The 18,835-nt window shown below is 52.4% G+C and overlaps 2 protein-coding genes and 1 long non-coding RNA gene across 4 annotated transcripts; 2 read left to right on the top strand and 1 right to left on the bottom strand.

Annotated features, from left to right (window-relative positions):
* Positions 1 to 520: 520 nt before the first annotated feature.
* On the top strand, positions 521 to 8,758 carry HDHD5 (haloacid dehalogenase like hydrolase domain containing 5). The gene is made up of 8 exons (XM_072356395.1): positions 521 to 1,050; positions 1,181 to 1,381; positions 1,519 to 1,631; positions 3,013 to 3,106; positions 3,534 to 3,567; positions 3,908 to 4,082; positions 4,388 to 4,576; positions 5,191 to 8,758. Exons 1-8 carry the CDS (start codon positions 955 to 957, stop codon positions 5,531 to 5,533), a joined length of 1,245 nt encoding a protein of 414 aa, XP_072212496.1. The 5' UTR covers positions 521 to 954; the 3' UTR covers positions 5,534 to 8,758.
* LOC140262212 (uncharacterized) lies at positions 1,622 to 13,119 on the bottom strand. 2 transcript variants are annotated; one of them, XR_011905822.1, is made up of 3 exons: positions 12,830 to 13,119; positions 11,378 to 11,487; positions 1,622 to 2,358 (listed from the first exon to the last, which is right to left on the bottom strand). It is a non-coding gene; the product is annotated as an uncharacterized lncRNA (long non-coding RNA). The 2 variants fall into 2 exon arrangements; XR_011905823.1 differs by lacking the exon at positions 12,830 to 13,119 and adding an exon at positions 11,651 to 11,932.
* A 147-nt stretch (positions 13,120 to 13,266) lies between these two features.
* TMEM121B (transmembrane protein 121B) lies at positions 13,267 to 17,853 on the top strand. Its single transcript, XM_072354671.1, has one exon. It carries the CDS (start codon positions 13,320 to 13,322, stop codon positions 14,850 to 14,852), a length of 1,533 nt encoding a protein of 510 aa, XP_072210772.1. The 5' UTR covers positions 13,267 to 13,319; the 3' UTR covers positions 14,853 to 17,853.
* Positions 17,854 to 18,835: the final 982 nt, after the last annotated feature.

The following is an 18,835-nucleotide window of genomic DNA, read 5'->3' as shown; positions in this document are numbered from 1 at the left end:
ATCAGGGGGCTGGCAGCCCCACTCCCACCGTGTGAGTGGGGTTTCCTGCTGATCCACAGGAAGAAAAGAGCACGCAACCCAAAGTGCAGTAGTGGGGACAGCAGTTCAGTCCCAGAGGGTGAGAGAGAGAGCAGCGCTCCATTGCAGCCGACCTCCAGGGCTCGCTCCTGTTCCCCCTTTTTGCCCTGGCGTGGAGCAGGGGGGACCCCTGGCGGCTCTGAGCGGCCCTGCACGGCTGGCTCCAAGGGTGGTGAGACATCGGAGTAAGTTGCCCAGAGAGGTGGTGGATGCCCCATCCCTGGAGACACACAAGGTCAGGCTGGACGGGGCTCTGAGCCACCTGATCTACTTGTGGGTGTCCCTGTTCACTGCAGGGGGGCTGGACCAGATGGCCTTTAAAAGTCCCTTCCAACAGATGATTCCATAGTTCTAAGTTCTATAATGAGAAATCAGAACGACACTGGTAGGTTGTGGAAGTGATGTAAAGAAGCAGAAGGCGATTCAGTTAAGGCAGAGGCACTTCAGGGAGGTGTAACCATCCATACAAAGGTATAACCCTGTGCTGCCAGCACCTCAACAGCTCTGCAGAAAAGGCTGCGGGTGTGAAAGAGTAAAAATGAATGAATATTGGCATGCACGGCAACGGAAACAAACAGAATCCCACTGTGTAATTGATGCTTAAGGTCATACACACTAAAACTGCCTTAAGGCAGGAGTCAGGAAATCTTAACCGTCCCCGGAAAGCAAAATGGCTTTCTGGAGGACACCTCCGGCTCCTCTCGTGTCTCAGCAGAACGCAGCTCGGAGATCCCTCCCCCATCCCGCATCACAGAGGGCACCGCTGCCCCTCGGCCCGCCCCGCCCGCCGTCCCCGCGCCCGCTGGGAGCTGTAGTCCTGAAACTACGCTCCCCGGCGTGCCCCGCCGCGAGCCGGGCCGTGCGGAGCGGCGCGGCATGGCGCTGCGCGGCTGCCTGCGGGCCGGCCGAGGGGCTCTGCGCGCCGCGGGGCCGCCGGGTCCGCCCGCCCGCCGGGGCTGCGCAGGGGGCCGGGTGAGCGGCGGGGGGCCCGGGCGAGGCGGCGCGTCCTAGGAAGGGGCGCCGGGGACCGCGGTGCGGGGTGGGGGGACGGGGCGAGCAAATGGCGGCGCGCCGGTGACCGTGCCCTCCGCTCGCCTTGCAGCCGCCGGCCTTCGGTTTCCTCTTCGACATCGACGGGGTGCTGGTGCGGGGCAGCCAGGTGGTGCCCGCCGCCCGAGAGGCTTTCCGGAGGCTGTCGGACGCGGGCGGGCGGCTGAGGGTGCCCGTGGTTTTCCTGACCAACGCCGGCAACTGCTTGCGGGCGGCCAAGGCCCGAGAGCTGTCCCAGGCGCTGGGGCTGCAGGTGAGCTCGGGTTGCCTGGGTCCCGCGGGTCGGGGCCGGCCCTGTGCGGGGACAAAGTCCGGGCGGGGGCCTTGGGTGGCGGCACGGAGACGGGCAGATGGTTGCACCGCCGCCCACGGCCTCTGCTCTCCCCGCAGGTGTCTCCGGAGCAGGTGATCCTGTCCCACAGCCCGCTGCGGCTTTTCGGCCAGTTCCACCCCAAGTGCATGCTGGTGGCCGGGCAGGGGCCCGTGGAGGAGAATGCCCGCAAGTATCCTTTGCTGCGCTCAGCTAATGGCACTGCGCTCATCCCTGTTAAATGCTCGGTAGAAGTGCAAGGAAACAACGACCGCTGCTGTCGTCCTAAGGGCAGGCTCATACATAGGTGCTTGCTGTTGACCTCAGTCACCTCCCATCTTAACCTAGGGCATTGTTTTGCTTCTCATGCAGATTCCCAACTGTCCTGAGCTGTGCTGCTCCTCCTGCTGGCAGCACAGACAGACTTCGGGCCTCTTTCACTTTTGAGATAAAATTCTGCTCCTTGCAGTGCTTCCATGGCAAAAGGCATCACTCCGAGCACTCCCACAGCTAAGGTTTTCTCCAGTGATCTCAGAGCGCTTGAAGCAGCTGAAATATCATTAGAGCAGGAGCATCACAGTACAGAGACAATCCCAAGTGCATATTGACTCGCTGAGGGCATGGCATGGTCTGATATAGCCCATCTCTGCCAGGAGGTTAAGATCCACCTGCAGCACGTGCTCACCATTTCGACCCATCAGCTTCATCACTAGGTGCCGTGGGCCCCTCCTGCTCATTTGCATTGCCTCCTTGCCTGGGTGTTTGAAGCTATGTCGCCTCCAATGGCAGGAAGGGGAACCTTGTCCAGACTTGCTGCCGCTCAGAGCTTCTCTGAAGGGGTGGATCTGGATCATGGTTCTTTCTGTGAGGCCTTGAACAGCTTCTTGGAATTAGCTAAATGGGTCCAACCGAGGACAAGGCTGAAAAAGAGAACAGATGGTACAACAGGCTCTGCCCTTCTGCATGTGTGTGTGCACATGGTCACACCTTGTGCTTAACCTTTGGCTGCACTTGGTGTGAAACATCTGCCCGTGCGTGTTTCCTCAAGGCAAACAAGGTGAGCTAGTGGCAGGGCATTCTGCAGCTGAATGCAACTCAGCCTTCCCTTGCGTGTTCTAACAGCATGCTCCATTTTCTTTTCAGTAGCTAAGCTGACCACAGCTTTCCTGGTTCTGCTCCTAGCCAAGAAGCCTGATCCAGGCTTCCCTGTTACAAACACCTGGGCCAGCCTTTAAGGGCTCCTGAAGCATATCTGTCCTGGACTCATTTCTACTCTTTGCCTGCTTCCAAAGCTTCCTGCTTCCAAAGCTTTCCTTTCACAAAGGAAACCACCCTGGCCTGTTTTTGATCTTATTTATGTATTTTTTCTTTTTTGGTAAGCTTCAGAGTCACCTTTAGGTTGAAGCGTGACTTACAGTTTGAAGGCCAAAATGTTATGCATTGCCATGTATATGTAGCAGCTCTGCTGCTAGGACCCGTATTTCCTAGTCCTTTAGATGCCCTTACTAGTGACTCCAGAAAACAAAACCAGGCAAGAAAGAGTCTTCACGTCTTTCCTTGATGAACTGACATAGCCTGGGGTTCAAGCACGTGGTCACCATAGAGGCGCTGCGGAAGGCGTATCCCCTGTTAGACATGGTGGATCAGAGCCGGAGGCCAAAGGAGTTGGTAATTTCCTGACATGTGGGCCGAAGGGGTGGCAAGGTGTTGCTTACAGCAAACAGCACGGGGTGGAGCAGCGGCTGGCTGCTAGGGGACGTCTTTAGGGTGAGCCCAGAGTTGGCATTGAGCAGTTGGCATGTCTGTGGCTCCTGCTGGAAGGGCAGCAGCTTTTGTCCTTTGCTGTGCCAGTGTTGCACTGCTTGTCCCTTGTCCTTGCAGTGACCACAGTAGATGGGTTGGTTGGCATCTCCGGGGCCAAGAACTGGGAACACAAGATCTGTGAAATTCAGGCTGGGCTAGGAGGGGAAATCTTTCTCTGGATTCAAGGTGGCCTTGTCCTAGTTCTTTATGGGACTACGTTTCTAGTTTTGTTTTGGAGATGACATTAGACTTTGCATTGCTAACCTAGCTTTTTTTTTTTTTTTTCTGGCAGCCTCCTCCAACCACTGGCTTCCCCACTATAGAAGGTAAGCAGCAGCCTTTGTTTATGTAGGAACAGCAAGCAGAAATAGCAGTAAGGCAAGCCAGCTGGGACGGGAGCTAATGACGTGCTGTCAGCTCATTGGTATCCCCAGGCAGCTTATGCAGAGGGTACAACCAGGAGGCAGCTATGCTGTCTTCACGTAACATGAAACACAAGCTGGTAGAAGCAAAGTACCAGCTGTGTTCTGTAGGTAGTTGTATTAGCCAGGGCATTCCAATATGGAATAGGGGTTGCTTTTGGTCATGGGTGGCTTTTGGCATCCGATACCAATAAACCGATTTATGGATACCATAAATTTCCAAGCATCTCTTTAAATCTTCCAGGGGTGGTTTTGTTTGGTGAGCCAGTGAGGTGGGAGACAAGCCTGCAACTTATTATTGACGTGCTCTTGAGCAATGGGAACCCTGGGGCAGAGCCAGAAGGTATACCATACCCCCATCTGCCTGTCCTCGCCTGCAACATGGATCTCCTATGGATGGCTGAAGCCAAAATGCCAAGGTAAAAAGCACTTGTAGTAATTTTAGCATAATTCATACAGCGCTCCTGCAGATGCTCTTTCCTGACACAGTACATTTTTTAGTGTTAGATTCTTAACTGTAACATAATTAGCAGCAAGAACATGGACACTGTGTAAGAAATCAAGACTAAATCTTAAGAAGCCAAAGCCAGATCACTGCCTGTGTAGGAGTGTGTGGGTAGATACACCACGTCCAAAGCAGGCAGTACCAGGAACCTCTCACTGAGGAGTGTTTGCCACACAAGTGGTGAGGCTGGGGATACTGATGGCCTCCTTTCTGGAGCAGGTTTGGCCACGGCACTTTCCTTCTCTGCTTGGAGAACATCTACAAGAAGGTGACAGGCCGGGAGCTGAAGTATGAGGCCTTGATTGGCAAACCCAGCACAGTCACCTACCGCTATGCTGAATACCTGATCAAAGAGCAGGCTGAGAAACACGGCTGGAAGGCTCCCATCCGACGCCTATATGCAATTGGGTATGAGACTGTATGTTTTCTTTTTCTGCTTGCCTAGGAACTTGCATAGTGCTATACGTGCAGGGCCTGGGCTTTTTTTTTCCTCCATCATTGTTGTTTGTTTAAATGGAGATTTCTAAATCAAATACCAAAATCCCCATGGCATCTCTGCAGCCATACATCCTAGATGTTAGTATTTTGCACCCTGCATTTACAGTAATGTAAAGGCTACTGTCAGCCTAGCAAAGCTGGTACTGTAGGATGTAGATTGCACATAGCACAACTGGCTTAAAGAAAGAGATGAAAGACCCAGATGCAGTACCATTAGCCCAGTTAAGCCAAACACGTTGGGGTTGTAGGGAATAAATGTCGGTAAAGGCTGAAACTGCTGTGGGTGCTTTGGACATATCTGTTTGCCTTTCAAAAACGATACCAGTGAAGCACATGGCCATCACCGTGTGCCGGATGCACCAGTAAGTGGAGTCACTGGTCTAATCTGGGGGGATTTCCTTGATGATAGCAAACGTCTTGTACTCTTTCCTCCCTTGGTGCTTCCTAAATCCCAGACTGCCAGAACTAGAAATTGATGTTTGGGCTGGTTTTTCATTTCTATTTCGTATTGTGACCTTATCCAGGGACAATCCTATGTCTGATGTCTATGGGGCAAACCTCTACAACAACTACCTCAAGTCAGCTCAACAGAACCAGGTCAAGGCTGGGGTGAAGAGGATCCCACAGGCAGCCAATCCCCAAACTGAGGACCGCCTTGCAGTGGAGAGCTGTGAGTCGATTCTGGTCTGCACTGGGGTCTACCGCCACAATGCAGATGTTAGGAAGCCAGAAGAGTGCAACACAGAGACTGTGTTCCACGGCCATCGGGACTTCTGCTTTGACCCCAGCCTCGTGGAGGCATCTTACATAGTGCAGGATGTGAATGAAGCTGTGCAACTTGCTTTTGAGAAGGAGAACTGGAGTTAGGGTTAAAGACAGGCGTGCCTAAACAACTGCTGTCAGGGCAGAGGGGAAGAATGGAGAGAGACCTGGGTTGATCTAATCTAGCCAACGCTAAAGAGGTCTCCCCATTTCAGCACTAAAAGTCCATTACTTTTGCTAATAATCTTCCACCATCCTGCCAGCAGGCTTTTAATTGTGAACTTAAATTTCTGTGATCACAGTTTGAGCCATAATAGAAACGGGACATAAGGGAAAGGCTTGTCCCAGCAATCTCAGTTTTGTTCAGCCACCAGAGTCCTTTCTTTCCTACCCTTTGTGCATGAGAATCAGGCAAGCAATCTTTGAGGATGAAGCTCTTCCCTGTGCAAGGAGCTGCCATCAGCCAGTGTACCATTCATACACTGTACTATTCATCCAGTATGCGACAAGAGCACACCAGAAACTGCGTTGTGGTGGCCCTCTGCCAAGGGAAGGCTTCAAGTCTTACCGTTCTCCATATAAAGAATAAGTGCCTGTGGACTTTAACAAATTCTGCTTGCTTGGGGATTTGCCACTGCATTGATGTCAGCCTGAAACAAAGTCCCATTTTGCAGCTCTCCAGCAGCGATGGAGGGCCAGGGCCCCTCAAAGGAAGCAGCAGTAGCCAGAACAACTTGCTGCAGGGCCTCATGGGAAGCCATTATTCCCTCCCCCCTCTTTAACATTCTGTGAGCACTTCTGCCTTTTTGCATCCTGCCCAGGGAGCCATCAGCCTGTTCTCAATAGCAGGAGAAATCACTGTGGAGTTTGCATTTCCAGAGGTGTCTGGCCAGAACTCAGTGTTACAGCAGGAAGGTGTCGTGGCACTCGCCCTGACCCCAGCTGATGCAAGGGACATTGCCCTGCTCCAGCTGACACAGCTTCCAAACAAGGGGCACTGAGAGCAAGGGCCAGCCAACACAAGTCACAGCCCAGCCTTTTTCTTACTCTGCCTGCAGTGACTGAGAAAAGAGATTGTCAAGCCTTAGCCCCATATACCAAGTCTTCATCTCTGAGAGTAGAAGTGTATCTGTCCTTCACTTTCTTCCACTATCCATGTTTGGTCTGCAACTCAGGAATACCCCCGTATGGTCTGATCCCTCTTCCCTCCTCTTCCTGTAGCTTGCAAATAGAGTCTCTGTAACATGAATTAGCATCTGGGACTTTTCTGTCTGGGAACATCTCTATGTCCCTACTGACACGCACCTTCTACTGCCTGTTTTCCTAGCTTGGGCTATCTGGATCAAGTCCTGTGTCTCCTTAGACAATCCAAAGAAGTTAAGCAAGCACTGTTTGGGGAACTCCGTGTGAAAGATTGAATTAGCAAGGGGTGTCGTAATTCCAGAGGAAGCACTGTGATTTTAGAAGCATAAGTCAGTTTGCATTTGCAATGGAAAGCATTTGGAACCAGCACAACAGAGTTGGTGTTCCTAGTTACACCCAGCCTGCACCACACAGAGATCAGAAATAGGTCTGCTCTGCCCCCACTTCACTTCTTCCTGCTTTACCAGGCAGCTTCACACATGCTATATGAGCAAGATAATCTGTATTGTTCTCAGTTAAAATCTCAGCATCCCTGTGCAGTGATGTTCTGCTTCTGCAGCTTGATGTGCCTTCCTAGGAGGGTCAAACTGCAGAACAGGTTCTTGTTTTGTTGGGTTCTATGACTGAATGGGTTTGGGTGGGCAGTCAAAGACCCAAGCAAAGATGGCTTTTTTCTCCAGGCTTTGTTTTCTGAATAGGAGCAAGAAAAATACTCCCCTGGGTCAATTTACCTGCTGTGAAATCAGTAACAGGAAGGATCCTCTTCTTCCTCTCTTAGTACTAGCTGGGATTCTTTTCTTTTGTCTTATCAGGACAAGAGTAATTTGGCTGCTCCTAAGAGTGGAACACTGTCTTTGATTTTAATCCTTTGACTTAAGCTGGAAGGATAAAAACAAAAAGCAGAAGCCCATTTCATCTACTTGCACAAAACAAGGGCTCACCTAGAGTTCCCTGAAGGATAAATACAGGAAAGGACTTGGCATAAAACAGCTTTCAGAGCAACTCCGGTGTTGCAGGCACCCTATGGATCCAGTGTGCAAGTCCTGATACTTGAGGCCCAAGTCCCATTCATTAACTAAGTCCAGTGTCCCTCAGCCACAGAACAGAGATGAGGCCCTGTCCAGCAAAGGGACAGGTTTGCATTTGCATGGAGAGTGAACAGGCATCTCCATCTTTAGAACAGCAGTGATGGAGAACTGACTGACGGGAATCGGCTTTGGCTTCCAAATTAGCTTTTAGCTCCAGATTTTTTTTTGAACCGTGTTAGTGTTAAAACAGTGCTCTGGGAGTCTTTAAAGTGTGTAGGAGGAACTTCAGCGATAAGGAATTCAAGAACTGCTTCACTTGAGGGTTGAAATTGAGCAGAGGGGAGAAGCCTAGAAAAAAATCTCCTAGCGGGCTCCTTGCTTATCGGCAGCTCATCCACGGACATCTGTTACTGCTAGAAGTCAGTCAAATCCTTTCTCCTTGGAATTGCAGTTTCCTGGAATGAGCTGCAAGAGTGGCTGGAACACATCCTTTCCTGTATCTCATGTATTGCATTTCAGATGCTGCATTTCTCTGGCTTGGGGTAAGCATACGTCTGTGCAAATTATTGGACCAAGCAAGGACAGGGGGCTTCACTCGTTCTTCTGATTCCTTGATATTCATATGGTGCGCTACCTTATGTAACAAATGGTGAAGACCTGATCCTAACAGCTCCATCTTCCACAGATGGGGAGGTTTCAGGCAAGCCTAAAGGAAGTACATGGTGAGCTCAGGCAGCTGAGAATAACAGGGGGGAACTGAAGGTGGGACTGACCTCATTTTGGATCTGAAGCAGAGAGCTTTTATGTCATGCAATAACATGGGGGTCAGAAAGGACAATTCTGTTATTCCACAGGGCAAATGCAACCACTAACCTGGCGTTCAGGGAATCACATAACACTACTGTACCCTTTCTTCCTGTCTTAATCCTGGTGTGTCTTTCTACCCTTCCCTCTCCCGCACCATAGATGGGTAATGTTTCAAATTCTGTCATGTACACTGTATTGGGGTGATTATGTATGGTACAGAGAAATCACAAGATGTGTTTGTTTTAGCATTCAAATCAAGTTTAACCCAGATCCAGAGCTTCTCCTTTGAATTAGCACATTAAAAAAATAATAAAAGAGGTTTTCTTTGAAATAAATTGTAGCGTGCTGTGTGTACGTTGTGTGAGTATTGGCCTGGCCTCTTTCATTCCTTCACCCTAGAAGATTATCAGGACCAAATGCTGTCTTTTGTTGTGCTCATCAAATCGATCTCGGATTATCTTGAGGGAACTACCCTGCAGGATACATCTCCAGCAATTCTTTGAATTGGACCAAACTGTAATTCCCTTTAAGCTCTATGTTTGCCATACTCAGATGAGACTATGAACAGTAACTTTGACTATTCCTACACTATAAAGCGGGAGAGGGAGGAGGGGGGAAAATCACCAAGTGATGTCCTGACTGATACTTTGCAGTCAATTTTAGGATGCCATGTGTATAAAGGTGCTTTCAGAGCAGGCACTTAGTTGTGACCTGACCTAACCAACTGTCACGGATTACCGTGTCATTTGTAATTATTATTTCTACTGGGTGGGGAAGCAACAAACTAGATAGAACCAACTTTATCTGCTATTGCAGAAGAAGCCTGAGGAGGTACAAGAGCCATCTTTACCATTAGAAGCTTTCTTGGCACTACATTAAACCCTTTGCGATCATCTAAGGAACTCATCCTGTTTGACAAGGACAAGGCCATGCTCTTCTACCTCTTGAAGAAAGCAAGTGGTGTTAAAGAGACCAATACTAAAGCTTCCGCAGAGTGCAGCACATGGAAAATGGCAGATCCTACTAGGTGAAAACTGCTACCTTAATGGTCTAGAAACTGCCATTGTGCAGTAGTTCACTTGCACTGTTTCTATAAAATATTCCACCAAAAATCTTGTGTCTACAAAGTTCATGGGAGATACGTTAGAACACAAGATGTGCATGACTCACAGTCCAACCAACTTCTTGATACTAAAAGAACCTAATTGTTCGAAGCAGTTTTGGACAGACAGGAGAAGGATTCCCGTTCTCAGCTGAGAAAGGAATTGAGTTGTACCCTACGTCCTAAAGAAATGGCCTAGACTTCAAAGAAATAAAAATAGGACCAACCCCTTAGTTTATCCAGTATTCAGGTAGTTGGAGCGCTCACCAAAGGTAGGGCAGACCAAGGTTAGACAGAGAGCAGAACCCAAATAACCTAAATGAAGACTCATCATCATGGTACTGTTGTTAAAACAAAGGGTTGGCCCAGAGCAAAGGCGTCCTTGAAGGGGACAGCTTGAGCTGGAAGCCCTTAACCAACATAAGGAGCGTGGTTAGGCACTGGCATCATGAAACACTGAAGAAGGAACAAATTAAACAGGAGGAACTGACAAGACAGCTCAAATTGGAGCTTTCTCCAAAGGTGGATGCTGGGGGGGAACACCTGCCACAGCAAGCCCTGAGAAATGCTTAGTTTGTAGGTTTTGGTGGGCTGCAGACACAAGGTATATCAGCATCTTGTTCACTGCAATAAACCAGTTACTTCAGTCACTTAAGATTGTTCCTCAAGGTCAGTTCCAACACATACTGTATGCTAAAAAAGACTAATTAAGCACAAAATACTAAGAGCAAACCTCAAATCCTCACTCCCCAAGCCCTTAACTATGATAAGGCTGAAATAAATCTTTATATTTTATACTGGTATCAAATGCTCTTTGAACTGAAATGTAATTAAAAGTAATAAATGGCTACACCTTTATACCTTTCAAAGAGTATCTGTATTCCCCACATCATACTACTGGGTCAGCATTTTAGTTACAAAGACTCAGCATTTGGGGCTGACAAGTCTTTGAATACTGGTGCTGGCCAGGTGCTAACCTGCTCTGCGCTTACCTGTTACTCCAATCCTGAATGTCCAAATGGATTCAATAAGTGCACTACAAAGCCTGCATTAGAGAATCCCAGAACCTTCCCTTCCCACACAAAAGGCATTTTAAGCACAGTTACAGCAGATTATGCTCAAACTCGCTGAAATCAGCTTTGCCTCTTTCCCTCCCACTGCTGCCAGTTTCTGACAGCTTACTGCAGGGTATGATTAGGGTTTTAGCTTCTGGTCTTTCTCACAGGCATATATTTGTCCTTTCCCCCCTCTCCACCTTCCTCCTCCCCAGCATCTGAGTCATTATTTTGTTTACTCTTGCGTTGTGCCCTCAAGAAACTCTCATCTTTCCCCCAGCAGGGTTATTTCTGAGGGCTCGCTACTTCTACAAACTAGAAACAGGAGCATTTCTTACATTCTCTACAACCATTGCACAGAACTGTGTTGTCTGCTGCTTGCCTTTAAATATACACACACACACGTACACCTATGTATTTACATCAATGTATATAGAAGCCAGAAACGTAGCTTTGGAGCTGCTGAAGAGCGGAAGCTATTTATAGTGTGGGTTTTTAATGTTTCAACAGTAATGGTTAAGTACTAATGCTTGCAAGGGCTGCACAATTACATTAAAGAACTAGATCACACGGGAAGCATCAGCTTGTCATATCCCATCCCAGAGCGTGCTACAATGCTTTCTCAAGTAGAAGACATTTTCCCCTTCATTCCCATTTTAAGATACAGGCTCAATTTCCTTTTCCTTCCAGGTAAAAAAAAAAACCTCTTTTCTTATTCTCACCCATTTGTTAGGGCTTCGCTTGCCCCAGTGGAGCCCACATGCCCGGTACCATCCACCCCTGCTCATTGAAGTCTCTCTTCCCACCTGCCTACCTTGGATGCAGAAGCCTTTCCAGTTGAGCAGGGGTCCCTTGGTCTCCATAGAAACATAAAGCTCTTCCAGTCCTCTTCACACAGCTCCAGGCCCAGCAGGTCCACGATCCCTAGGAAGATGAGGCACAAAGCCCTTCACTTGTGCCAGCCCAGGTGAGCCCACTTAGCACCCAGCTGCCTTCAACCCACTGCCCAGGCTGAGCTCATCCATCACCCAGCCAGTATCCCCATATGAGCACCCTAGCTGTGTGGATCTGGAAGGAGACCACTCACTCTTCCCAAAGTCCATGGACTCCAGTCTACAACAGATACCATTCTGTCAAGAAACATGGCTCATCAATCATGATCTCGGGATAAGATGCTTTCATCTCCAGGCAAATTTACATATCTTGGAGGGCTGAGAGCAGCACCACGGGAGCGTATCTAGCACAGGAAGGAGAGGTGGCTCTGCTCTCTGCAGTCTTCTTGTGCCTCCAAAGACCTCAGACTGCTCAGCTCTGAGCAGCACTGTGTTGTTTTGCCACTCAGGAGCCAGCAGGTTTCCTGTGCTGGCTGTGGTGGGACTGCACCCAGCACTGAAGACAGAAGAGTGTGCCCTGTGTCACTGTGGAGGTGGCAGTGACACCAAGGCACTTTAGTGTGATGGGGATGTCCCATGGGGAAGGGCAGCACCTGGGGCTGGAGCTGTTGTGCCCGGCCAAGGGTTGTGGCCTGGCCTACATACAGCACAGGCGTTGTGCTGTGCTGGGATGATTCCTCTTGTCCTCCAACACTTTGAACACCTGTGTTTCTTGTGATCTGCAGTCATTGACCTTTTTAAAAGGGAGGGGGTTTTGTTGGCTAGCAGAGATATATATGCCAGATATCTTAGGGCTTGGAGTCCTGTTCCTCCTGTTGTTCCCTAGTAGTGAGCCCTACGCATTGAGGAGCATTTACTTGCAGAAGTCAAGCAATTTGGGATCATTCTCAGAAGGCGCCCTGGGAGCAAGGGGCTGGGGACACAGAGCACTGGGCTGCTTGGGAATGCAGTGTGCTGTGTGTGGTGGTGCCACAGCAGCTCCAGCCAGCCATGCTCACCCTGAGTGCTTTCAGTTGGAACTAGAGGGCTGTTCACATCAGCATGAATAGAATCACAGAATCGTTGAGGTTGGAAAAGACCTCTAAGGTCACGCAGTCCAACTGCCAGCCCAACCCTACCATGCCCACTAACCATGTCCCTCTGTGCTACATCCACACAGTTCAACCTTCAGCACCTCCAGGGACAGTACCTCCACCACCTCCCTGGGCAGCTTTTCCAATGCAGTATCTCTCTTTCTGAGGAGAAATTCTTCCCAACAACCAACCTGAAGCAATTGTCCCAGCAAGGCAGGCTGGGCAGAGCCCTCACTACCTGGCATAGGTGACATCAGGAAACCTGCGTGGTATAAGCCACTTACTTGGCTGTGTATTTACCTATGACAGAGTGAAAGCAAATAGCTCCAGGATGAGCCACAGGTCAGTGTTGGGCTTCAGGCTGTGCCCGGGTTGCGGCCTTTCACTCGGTCAGTCCGGGGGGCCGTGGGAGACCAGCGCCATCGAAGCCCCTCTGCTTTTCTGGGCCCGGTGCCGGGGCTGTGCCGTACGCGTGGGCGGGCGACGACCCTCCCGAGGCTCCGTTCCCGAGCTACACAGCTGCGGGGGTTCCTCCCCCGTCCCCTCCTGCCCCCCCCGGCGCACAGCCGCTCTCGGCTCGCCCACCCCCAGCCCACCCACCGCCGCTGCGCTGCAGCTCGGCGCCGCCCCCGGTCCCCTCGCCGCGCCCCGCCGCCTCTCGGGCTCTTTCTCGGTGTCGCTGTCGGTGCCGGTGCGGCGGCGCGGGGAGCGGGGGCGGGCCGGGGGCGGGTCGGGGGGCCGCGGCGCGGCCGTCGGGCCCGGCGCGCCGGCTCGGGGGCCGGGGAGGACCATGCACCGCGCTGCCTCCAACCAGCGCTCGGTCTCCTCCTCCTCGGGTTCCTTCCAGCCGCCGCCGCCGCCGCCGCCGCCACCGCCGCACGCCGCCGACCGGCAGCCGCTCTTTCCGGGGAGCTCCAGCAGCGGCGGCAGCCGGCGGGGCTCGGGGTCGAGCTCGGGCTCGGCGCGGGCCCGCCGCCCTCGCAGCCCCCGCAGCAGCCCCGAAGAGGAGGAGGAAGAAGAGGAGGAGGAAGAGGACAGCATCAGCATCAGCAAGCCGCTGGTGCCGCCGCCCGCCGCCCCGCCGCCCGCCGCCGCCTCTCCGCTCCCCAGCAGCAGCAGCAGCAGCGGCGGCGGCGGCGGCGGCGTTGGCGGAGGGAGCCCGGGCCGAGGGATGACGGCTGCGGAGCTGTACGGGGCGGCGGCGGCGGGCGGCGGAGCGGCGGGCGGCGGGGCGGCGGCCGGGGGGCTGCTGCTGGGGCCCGGAGGGGCGGCGGGCGGGCGGCGCTGGGGCTTCCAGGCGCTGTCCCTGGTGCTGCTGCTGGGGCAGGGCGCGCTGCTGGACCTCTACCTGATCGCCGTCACCGACCTGTACTGGTGCAGCTGGATCGCCACCGACCTGGTGCTGGCGGCCGGCTGGGGCATCTTCTTCTGCCGCAACAGCCGGGCGCGCCGCCGCGAGCGGCCCCCGCCGCCCCCCGGGCCGCCGCCGCCGCACCCGTTGCTGCTGCACGGCCCCCCCGGCGGGCGCGGGGCCGGGGGGCGCGGGGCCGGCGGCCCCCCCCGGGGAGGCGACTTCGCCTACGCGCACCTGGCCTGGCTCATCTACTCCATCGCCTTCACGCCCAAGGCGGCGCTCATCCTGGGCACCTCCATCCTGGAGCTGATCGAGCTGCGCCTGCCGCTGGGCACCACCGGCTTCCGCATCACCCTGGCGCTCTCCGCCCCGCTGCTCTACTGCCTGCTGCGGGCCATCGGCGCCGAGGGCTCCGGGCAGCTGCTCCTGCCCCCGCAGCCTCCGCCGCAGCACCGCGCCGCAGCCGCCTTCCTCGCCACCTGCCTCGACCTCCTCGACAGCTTCTCCCTGCTGGAGCTGGTGCTGCAGCCCAGCCGCCCCGCGCCGCTGCCCGCCCCGCTGCGCTACCTCCTCATCGCCGTCTACTTCCTCTGCTTGGCCTCGCCGGTGCTGTGGCTATACGAGCTCAGCGCCGCCCGCCCGCCCGGAGCCGCCCGCCTCACCCTTCACCTGCTGTTGCCCGCCGGGCTGCTGGACGCGCCGCTGCTGGCGCTCCGCTGCCTCCTGCTCCTGCGCTACCAGCAGCCGCTCTCCCTCTTCATGCTGAAGAACCTCTTCTTCCTTGCCTGCCGTGGCCTGGAGGCCCTGGAGACCTGCTGCCTCCTGCACCCCACTGCCACCTTGCCGCCGTCCAAGTATGGCTCTGCTGCCGGGCCCCCCGCCGCCGCCCCGCTGGGCCACGGGCTGTCCGACGTCGACGTGGGCCCCCATGGCTATGTCAATGCGCTGGCCGTCACTGCTCAGGGCTGAGCCCACTGAGCCCCGCCAGTCTCTCTGTGTTACTGCTCAGGTTCCCTCTGCTGTGGCCAGGCGTGGGAAGGGACATGGACACCCCGCCGGACTCCTGCTGCCCTCCCTGTCCTATAGACAGTGCCCTCAGCAGAAGCTTGATGCGAACCCTCCTACCTGCGGGAGCCCATGGTCAATGTTTCACCCCTGGAAAACACATCTGCCCCTCACCATGGGTCCTCTTCCAGTGTTTTTGCCTCTACACACTGCCTGGAGGATCCCACTCTTTCCTCTCCACTCCCCACCAAGACATTCTGTTGCTTTGTGACCATAAAGGTTTGATTTTCTTTTCTCCCCCTAACCAACAGGGACCATACACTCCCCACTCCTTCAGGAACAACTGTTGACCAGCCATGAGATGCGAGAGGGGCCCGAGCAGCAGAGATGTGCCTTCTTGGTGCGTGCAGGACAAGAACAAGCACTCTTGGTTTCCACCGGTCTCACAAAGCCACCCCTATGACCCAGCAGAGCTGGGAAGGTTGGGGAGGAGCAGCTGGGGAACGCCTGGAAGCACACCGGCCATCTGCACATTTCAAGCCTTGAAGCCACTTCCTCCGAGCTGTAAATGTCTACCTCTGTGCTTCAACCTTTGGCATCTTACGTTGACTTCACACTCTAAAGAAACGAGTGAATCCAAAATGGACATGGTCCGGGGGATTGCTCCCACCGAGACACTGACTTCTGGTGAGAACAGGGTTTAGGCAGCCTCCTGCTGGCTTCAGACAGCAGCGCCCGCTTGCTGGGGCGCTCATTTCTCTGTGAATATGCATGTTTGTGGGATCAGTGTTGGTTTTCCTTTATGCAGTGTAGGGACTCCCTTTGTGTAGGGTGGGAGGGCTGGAAAGGTCCCCCCTGACCTCTTCCCACATCTGATTGAGGCATATATAGCAGGGCAGCTGTCGTGCTGCCTGGGGCCTGTGCTAGCTGAGCACAGAGCAGGGCAGTCCAGCACCCTGCCCTCCAGGTGTGTGTGGTTAAGGGTGGTGGGGAGCGGTTAGTTGTACTTGCCGTCTCATAGAAACACAGTTATCTTTGCTTTTAAGCTCCATGCATGTGTGGGGTGGGTTGTGGCCTGCTCTTCAGCCTGCCTCCAGACGCTCCCCAAACTGGCTGCACCGAAGCAGGAGCACAGAGGCCATGCTTGGAAGAAGACCTTTGCCATCCACAGGCCTCTGTTTCACTCCCTGGCCATGGCTGCTGTTATTGGCTCCCTGTCCAGAGCCTTTTTTCAAGCTGTCCTGACTGCAACAGTCACAAGAGCCCAGCGCCTCCTCCACAGAGCCAGCAGCAGGACACAGGCCCGGCCCGGTCCTGCCCACACCCACCTCTTCCAGGGCTCCAGCCTCCAGCCGTTCACACAGCAGGGCCCGCTCCAGTGGACATGTTTACAGCAGTGCCAACTTCCAGCTCCCCCCAGCAGAACTGCATGCCCTCAGATGGCCAACAGGCCTACAGGGCGCATAAACAATGGGGCTACAGCGCTGCTCTGCTCCGAGCTAGGACGGGAGACCCGCTGCTCTCCCCCTGCCAAACAGAGCCAGCACAGACTCGGCTTCACTTTCCCACCAGTGCTTTATTTTTCACCTGAGACCTCAGGTGGGCACTCGTGTGAATTTTGGCCAGTGGCCTTCCCTTCAGTAATTCCTTTTTGTCTGGACAATCCTGGTGCTGTGAGTGACCGTGATTGTAAAACTAAGTACTGTGAACTTTTCCTATGTGATGTGAGCTGTGTCTAGGGGATGCTACTGTCCTGGCCAAAGGGCTGCAGTCGCAGGTCTGTTGGGGTCGTGCAGATACTTGTTTCCTTGCGCCCGCCTTTTCCAGCATTAAATGGATAGTTAAAGCTCAGAAAGAGCTGCAATACTGTTTAGGGAGAATGAGAAGATACTCGCACCTCGGAGTCCTACGTGCTTCAGTCAAATGCAAATAATATGTGCCAAAAATACAGGGAAGGAAACAAAAGCTATTCATCCTCAGCTCTGTTTTTCTGCTCCTTATGGCGTGGTTTACCATAGCACCAAAGCGAGTAGAACATCTCTAATGCATGCAGGCATAAGCATAGCTGAGACACCGGAAGAATCACAGCAGAATTAATGCATCTTACTTATTCAGTACCCCCTCACAGCTGCTCTTTCAATAGTGAGTGCCTTTTTCCAGCTAAGACGTTAGTGAGAAAATGGCATATTGGAAGCTGAAGTAGCCGTGGCATTTTCAAGCCTTTGACTACACTGAAATTACAGTTCAAATCTGTCCCCTTACGCAGTAACTACCCGGGGCAGATGATGCTAAAAATGATGCTGCTGTTGCATCAAATCCCTCTGTAGAAAAAGTGGTTCTCCACAGCCCCGTTATTTATAGGGTGTGAGAAAATGTGCTGTTTGGGATGCGTGAAGCTTCTGTAGCAGCTGACTGTTCAGAAGCCGCCATGCAGCTATCTTATGGATGGCAGTGCTGCCCTCCTATTACTAACTATGGAGAAGCAATTAAGGCTCTGCAGTCTCTCATTCATAAGCTTGCCCCACCTTTTCAACTCCCTTTTCTTTGTTAATTGAGCTCTCACATCCATTTAGACACTTCTGCTGCACAACAGGTCCATCCACAGAAGAAAGGGACAGTGGTGCTGTCCAAGAGCAAACAATACCTCACCCAACACACCTTGCACGCCTACTATCTCGTGCCCAACATTAATGACTGGTCCAGGTCGATAATACTTTGCAATATCAAGTTGTGCCATATGAAAACATACATCCCTTGGGGTCCTGTTACAAGGTTTGTAGGAGAGCCCAGTTATTTCGCATTCTGTTGCTCTCCTCATAAAAGAAAGACTATTCCCAGGATGTGAAAGTGAAGTGAGAGATGAGGCCTGTGGCCAGTGGACACTTGGCATCCCCCCGGCATTAATCAGAAGCTGTATTTTTTAAAAAGCAAGATTGTTAAAATAAAATTAGAAACTTGTGACTGATTCTGTCCTCCTTTTGAGTCTTGCTGAGCTCTTTAGTTTCGCATTCAGGGACCAACAGATGCATTAGTGTTCCTTGCTTCTCCTCACGTTGGGTTGCTAAAATAGCGTCTGGATTTTTTCCCCCTCAAACAAACTTCTTGTAAGTGAAAGTGAATTCTAAAAGCTGCACCAACCAAGGGGACTACTTGAAAAGGGAATAATGAAGACATAAAAAATCCAGATGACACTTCTGAGCTTCCTACTTAAATGATTCACAGAAGTGTATACCACTTGAAAAGAGCTCATGGGGAAAAAAAAAAGCCATATCATTTAAATGCTAATTACCGTAAGATAAAAGAAACTTTAAAAGCTGGAATCAGCAAGATGGCAATTATTTGTGTAATCTGAGATGTGAGTTCCCATTGGAGAAACTCTGAGCTCACAGCTACCGCTTGCTTAGCTCCCAATGGGTTAGGTACTGCGCAGACAAGGACACGAAGGTGGCACCAATGTTCATAGAATAAGAAAGGTTGGAAGAGACCTCTAAGATCATCCAGTCCAGCCATCAGTCTATCGCCACCATGTCCGCTATACCATGTCCCTCAGTGCCACATCCACATGGTTCTTGACCACCTCAAGAGACATTACCATCCTGGGCAGCCTCTTCCAATGCCTCGCCACTCCTGAGAAGAAATGTTTCCTAATATCCGCCTGAACATCCACTGATGCAACTTGAGGCCATGACCACTCATCCTATCACTGTTACCTGGGAGTAGAGGCTGACCCCCACCTTGCCACTGCTACCTCCTTTCAGGGAGTTGTAGAGCAATAACGTCTCAAGTTTGGTTGCATGCAGTGCTCAGCGTTCCTGAGCATTTTGCTCCAGAGACAGTGTTCTTGATAGCTCTGCCCCACTGTCTAGGCCCCACATAGAAATGACATGCATTCAACTTCTGTAACATCCATTTGGAAGGTACGTGCTCTTCCCACACATATGAAGGTC

This window comes from Excalfactoria chinensis, chromosome 1, assembly GCF_039878825.1.
Source record: "Excalfactoria chinensis isolate bCotChi1 chromosome 1, bCotChi1.hap2, whole genome shotgun sequence".
NCBI classification, from domain to species: domain Eukaryota; kingdom Metazoa; phylum Chordata; class Aves; order Galliformes; family Phasianidae; genus Excalfactoria; species Excalfactoria chinensis.
The sequence above is the reverse complement of the archived record's forward strand: the minus strand, read 5'-3'. Positions and strand labels throughout refer to the sequence as shown.

Bases quoted from the DNA above. Each gene is read 5' to 3' on its own strand.
- HDHD5 (XM_072356395.1), top strand. From the start codon at position 955: ATGGCGCTGCGCGGCTGCCTGCGGGCCGGCCGAGGGGCTCTGCGCGCC. The intron at 1,632-3,012 runs GTATCCTTTGCT...GAACTGACATAG, and splicing joins GTGGAGGAGAATGCCCGCAA to CCTGGGGTTCAAGCACGTGG. The intron at 3,107-3,533 runs GTAATTTCCTGA...TTTTTCTGGCAG, and splicing joins GCCGGAGGCCAAAGGAGTTG to CCTCCTCCAACCACTGGCTT.
- TMEM121B (XM_072354671.1), top strand. From the start codon at position 13,320: ATGCACCGCGCTGCCTCCAACCAGCGCTCGGTCTCCTCCTCCTCGGGT.